Source organism: Phalaenopsis equestris, unplaced genomic scaffold, assembly GCF_001263595.1.
Source record: "Phalaenopsis equestris unplaced genomic scaffold, ASM126359v1 Scaffold000226, whole genome shotgun sequence".
In the NCBI taxonomy this organism is placed as follows: domain Eukaryota; kingdom Viridiplantae; phylum Streptophyta; class Magnoliopsida; order Asparagales; family Orchidaceae; genus Phalaenopsis; species Phalaenopsis equestris.
In genome coordinates, this window is record NW_018164668.1 from 322,947 (window position 1) to 329,536 (window position 6,590).

The following is a 6,590-nucleotide window of genomic DNA, read 5'->3' on the forward strand; positions in this document are numbered from 1 at the left end:
CTGTTGATGGAATTTAAATCTTCTAGTAGCGCCATCAAATTTTTGTAATTGTCGATTTACGAAAAGAAAATAGTCGGTCACCTAGCCATTCTTCAAGACTATTCAAACTATAGATTAGCCAATGTTTTTTATAACATCTCTAGTAGGGGTAAATAATATTATTGCTCCTTTTTGGCACAACACATTTAACATACTTTCACAACAAAATTTCTATATTTATCACTGATTCATAATAAAGTAAAAGATATTTTATTAATATTGTCTTCATCTTGCAAGTATTTTAGTTAAGTTAATTACTTGCTTATTTTATTTTCAATTATCAAAAATTAAAAAAAAGAATTAAACTTTCATTCTTATTTTAACATCTTAAGTCTAAGTAAGAATATATTGCTAAGTAACATTTATTATCTAAATTTTGTCCTCCCTGTGGGTTCGATATTTGAGATTTAATCAGAAAGTTTTATATTACTTGATAACGATACGTATACTTGCGTAGTATCCCATATTGAAATATTATAACCGCATTTTTATTTGATTCATAATAAAAGATTTACTTAACTTTTGCTTTAGATAAAGTTTTTGGCTTTGTTGCAAATTAAGAATAATTATGAAGAAAATTAATCATACAATCGTATACATTGTATTTTACATCTATATATATAGAAAATTGGGATCAGACAGTCGCAAAAAGAATCAAGTCAGCAACACCTCTTGACGGCCTGCCGCCTTCAAAATCCTCTACCCAGATCGACACATCTACATTTAAAAGGAATGTCAACAAAAATCAAAAGGAATTTCTTACATACCCATGAGCCTCTCAAGTTTCGAAGCAGTCATGGGAAGACCTTCCTGTTTCGATAGGATGCCTCCATTTCTTTCCTCCAGGGATTGCTGCGATCATCACCCACTTTTCCCTGGACAAGGTTGACGGGTTCACTAGGATCCATGGGTTTCAGGAGAAGCTTCTTCGGCGGCTGGCCTTCGAGCCCCTTAGAAGAAACAAGATGATTGGTCGGTTCAGGACCTGCTATCTCTCGCCACCCTCTCTCCCAACCACCTTTTTCCTTTTAAGGATAAACACTGGAACATGTGGAAATCCCGTCAATGCCATTAGGGTTGGGTCAACCGTCTTTTTGCTCATATCACGCAACATGATGCCTACTCAATAGTTCAGAAAATGTCAACAACATATAAATATCCTAATTCTTGGCCTTATTTATAAGACCCACAGGCCACGAAGATGAAGGGAGAAAAAAATTATTAAATTCTTTTTTTTTTCAGTGATATGATTAACTAATAATTTATCTGTCGTTATCGCAATTGTCACAACGAATGAGCAGGAACACTTGGGGAACTAATATCTATACACTATAATTACCGACATGAATTTCAAAGAGAACGAACGACCGAGAATACGGAGCTTCCCTCCAGGGCCAACGATTGACCAACAATCCAACGCCAAGCATGGGAAACCACGTCTCTAAACCTGGGATAAGGCCAAAGCTCTGGAGATGTTTTCTTACTCGGTAACGACAAGATTTTCCAAGGGGGAGGCAAAAATCATCCCAACAATGAGTATTGTCGGATGACCCATATAAGCAATGACAAGATCCGCCCTAGTCCTTACGAGATGGGAGATTTGACCTAAACAACAAATTGACCAGACAAACGAGACAAATCCTTTAAAATTTGAGTCAAACAGCAAGTGTGCCACGACTCAACGGACGAAACAGATTGACCCATCAGTCGATCGGTCGACCAAAGCAACATGTATTTGTCAATGGAAGAGGCAACTAATCTCCTTTACACAGTCACCCAAAATCACCTAAACAACCTTCAAAAGGAGTTCATGTTAAATTAAAAGAAAAAAAGATCTAAATTTTATATAAAAATCATTTTTATTAAGTTTATTTACAAGTTTTAGTACATTGTTTCTTGAACTAACTACATATAATATAATTATATTTGTATGTACTTGTCAAGGTGCATGTATATTTATGCCAGATATCAAGTCAATTTCAAGTTTAGTCAAATAAATTTTGTGCAAATCTTTGAATTAAGTGACATTTACCTACACATCATATAATTCTTATGTAATCACATATCTAACCCTAAACTTCAATATTTCCACCTATAGCACTCACATATTTAATATCACATAAAAAAAATATCACTATATATTAATATATATATTTAAGTCACCAAAATATTCTAAAATAAATATGAAAGTTTAGTTGTGATATTTAAATTTATAAGAATTGTGCAGCTTGTATGTAAATTCAAATTGATATAAAATTAAGTGACTTTACAATAAATTTAATGCTTTGAACATAATTATGTGCTCAATCATTAATTTACAATATTTGTAAAATTTTTACTCGTCTCCAACCCTAAGATTTACAATAAATAATTTGTTTTTTCAATTTTTTTTATTTTCCTTTTTAAAAAAATGTTTCCGGGAAAAAAAAAATACATGCCTTTATTTTGGAATGAAAATCTGCATTCGATTCTGAGATCCCCATTAATTCGCTATATGTAGTATGATTTTTTCTTAAATCCCGAATATGTATGGTTTAAATACAAAATTATGATGAAATTTATTTATTAAACCTTGTTTCATTCAGAATATAATATTCTGAATAATTGATTATGCCCCCTCGGCATAGGTGGATATGAGACGACCAATCAATATGATCTGCGACCCATTGACTGACAACATTTAGTTAAACTAATAATTATTGTCAACCGTTATTCTCTGTCAATGTTATAACGATAATGAATTTAAATTATACGCATTAATTCTATTAAGGACATTTACTATAACGGTTCCTATCTTCCTAAATTGTACTAATTAGACCCCTTTAAATAGACAGTCTCAAGAGGAATGAAGGAGGGACTCTACCGTGCCCTCCACTCTCCACCTCTTCCTTTTGCTTCTCTCGATTCTGACTCAAGGATGTTCTCGCGAAAATACAAGTTAAGATTGAACATCCATTCATACCTTTTATTATATTTTTGTTTAAAAAAAAATTTGATCTATAATTTACAAAAATAATAATATAAAATAAAATCTAAATAAAGTTGATACATTGAGATAGACATACAATAAAATCCCTCTAAAATTAATGTTACACAATCATGAATGAGATTAATTCAATTTAAGTAATATTAATAGATATACTTCAACATTCATTGTACAAAAACAATCTAACATGTAAAAAAAAAAGAACATTTAATGTATATAATGAAGGTGGTGTTCCGCTTCAACCTAATTTTATGTTAAATAACATGTATCGAATTCAGTAAATTCAGATTCATCAAACCTTTGCGACAGAGATAGAGCACCCGAGCGACCACAGAGTAAATTCTTAAATTCGCCCTGCAATTAGATTTAATAAATTCAAATTTAGTACATAAAAGAGTCAAAATGCTAAAAATGAAGATAGAATGTGAACATTTCAATTTAACTAAGCAATGTATTTAAAATTCATACCAAAAGTATTAGACGTATTTCATGTATAGTGAAGAATTTGTTTTCGTTCTTCTGAAGGTATTGAAGACGACCATAATGGGCCGGTGTATCTGAGAAAATGGAGTGAAGAGCATCCTCTGGACTCCCTCGAGCCCACTGTGAGTCAAAAAATTGTAGTAATAAAAAGAGCAATTGCGGCCAATTTCTCGGTAACTTCGCGGACAAAAGCGGAGGGACAGGGAGGGAGCGGCGAGAGGGGCGACGAAAGTATATATTGTTAGGGCTTGAACTTTGATTCTCTGGATTACTCTCATTCCGATGGAATCTTGGCATTACCCCGATGGCAACATTAACGACCTCCTGGAGAGCAGGCGCATCGACTCTCTCCAGGTGATCAATCCCCACAGCGCGATAGTATTCTTCACTTGGTGTCGAGGGATTTCTTTTTGAATGTTGAGATTGCTTTGCGCGATCGTGTTTTGTTCGAGCCATCGCGTGTCCTGGCTTTTACGGCTTAAAAGTTGTCATGTGTTAGGATCTAGGATCTTACTTGATCGTGTATGTCCAAGAGTTTTAGAGCGATGTGACTGCTTTCCCTGTCTTGAACTGAATTTCGTGTTTTTTAAAGCATATAGATTGTTTTGGGGATCAGGAACGTTTGCTTCATGGTGGATTTCACTCCTTTGTTTTTGTTTTTCTTTGGGAGAAGCTATCTTTACAGGTGACGAAGAAGGTTTGTTCAAATGTCACATTTAGCTGAGCTTCAGCTCATCCTTCCCGTCAGTTTTCATCTGAACTCTCAGTGTACACCAGTCGGATTTTCATAAATGAATCTTTCTATTAAAGTGGATGAACAATCAGTGGGTTCGAGTTTTTTGATTAATAGTGCAAGACTTGAGAGGAAGGCCGATGGGGTTTCATTCTTTGTTGGCTTTAATTTGTTGCTTTATCGAAAGCTCACTAAAAATGGAGGTTGAAGTAATGCAATGTCAGTCTTCTGTTATACTGGGCGTAGCAAGACTTCTTCCTTGAGTATGAAAAAAAAAAAAAAACACATATTCTGAATACACTTCACCTTCACGATTTGATCCAGGGTTCTCCATTTATATTAGTCACACAATTTAAAAGAAGCTTTGCAAACATAATTCATTGTCGGCTTTTTATATGGAATGTTAGAAGGACAGAAAAAAAATGTTAGAAGATAAATCACATATGATTAGTAGAAAAAAATATAGAGTATATAATATCAAGTGCTTTGCTAATAATTATTAACTACAATATTAGAAGATAAAGTAGATTTAACTGGTTTAAGTATATTGGATCTATTTTACAGAAGCAGGGATATAAATATATATATATATGTCGTCATAAATTTTAGAGTTAAGGCTCGGTAATTTAAATGATGAAGTAAATGAATAGTAATATGGATAAGAAAACATCATTGACACTTAAATGTAAATTTAATAGAAATGCAGTTAATTCAGCTATCTTATTAGAGAGATGCAAACTTTATAGAAATGCAATTGATCCAATTAGGCTATAGGAATGAAATGTTGGTAAACAACAAGGCGATTGATATAAAAGGAGAATGTTATGTTAAGATGAATGCGTGACAAATATAGGAGCAATAGACTGAGAAATGATTATATTACGGGGTGGTGGGAGTAGCTTCTATTTAAGACAATAGTGAACAATATATTTAGGTGGTTTGATCATATAAAATGACCGATATATTCAGTGCAAATAAGAAGGACATGGGAATTAATGTACAATGAATAGGAAGAAAAAGTGGTGAGTTGTAGGCGACTTGATAGAAGTCTTATAAATGTACTTGCCTAAACTAGATTTACCACCTTATGAGAATTCTTTTGAGGGGAACAAGGATTGTAAAGTGAATTTTATATGGTTGGGAAAAAGGGTATCGCTGCTGTTGATGATTCTTTTATCAATAGTATTCCATCATTTGTCCTTTTCTTGAAATATGATGCTAAATTGAAGGTATAGCTTCGTTTAGTGAGCCATAGTGTCCATCATGTTTATGGAGAGGTTTTTTTTTGCGTAACACTCTTTTCCGTTTATAGTTTACTGTTACAACCAATGAATTAGTTGCATTGCATTAAGTATAATTTAGAATGTCCACTAAACTGTCTGCTACCACTTCATACATCCAATTCTCTTTTGCTTTGATTTGATGATATTGTCCTACCATTTAACTTTATTTTCCTGCTACAATTTGACTGTGTTGCTTTGATATTCCTTTGCATACTTACATGTATTCTTTTAATGATTACTTAGGATATGAATTATCGGCTGCAAATGCACTCATCTTTGGTTCGAAGGCTTGCCCTTGATAAAGTCATGGAGGTTTGTCTTTACAAGTGTATTTGATGTCATTTACTTTTTTTGTAAGCTATTGGTGATTTGTGTGGAACTTCAGATATCATAAATTTTGATACGTGGATACCTCAGTGATCCTATTGCTTGCTTTTTATTTAAATTTTTATCTATATCTTTGCAATTGTGGCTGTTAATATTTTTAGTTATTGATAACTGTGAAGTTGTTTCCCTCTTTCAGACTGACTGGCCACCTCCAAATCTTTGAGGATTTAATTGGGATATTTTAGGAAATCTTTGATTGGTTTATTCCCTTCCTATTTTATGTTATTCTATTTTTTATTCAGAATTATTTCCTTTTCTAATTTCTAATTTAGGGGAGATATATTTATTTGTTATATTTGGTATATTTGTAGATAGGGAGGGATTTGTTTCTCTAGACACACACACACACACTCACACACACCCAATTTATGAATAATAAATCAAGTAATTTTCCTCCCCAACTAAATTCTACATGGTATCGGAGCCTTGTCGGCCTGTCAGTCTCAGTTTCATTCGATTCGCGGGAGATGAATCACAGGATACCGACATATAGGGATCCTTCTAGAGTCACAGGGATTCCTTCCCATCCTTCAAGAGTTGCATAAACTCCTTTTTGTTAGAGATAAACAATCTTTCAGCACCTGACTCCCTTCCTACCAGAGCAGGACTTCGTTCCTGCATGCACTAGACCTCCTTCCCTATAGGTAGCTAAAACTTCTTCAATTGGATTTTTCCCTAC

The 6,590-nt window shown here is 33.5% G+C and overlaps 1 protein-coding gene across 1 annotated transcript in view; it reads left to right on the plus strand.

Moving 5' to 3' along the window:
* The first annotated feature begins 3,578 nt into the window (after window positions 1-3,578).
* The window catches only part of LOC110023657 (WD and tetratricopeptide repeats protein 1), a 134,720-nt gene continuing 131,708 nt past the window's right edge, over window positions 3,579-6,590 (plus strand). Inside the window, 2 exon segments of the mRNA XM_020723170.1 lie at window positions 3,579-3,862; window positions 5,768-5,836. Coding sequence (XP_020578829.1) covers window positions 3,791-3,862; window positions 5,768-5,836 — 141 coding nt within the window. The 5' untranslated portion in view covers window positions 3,579-3,790.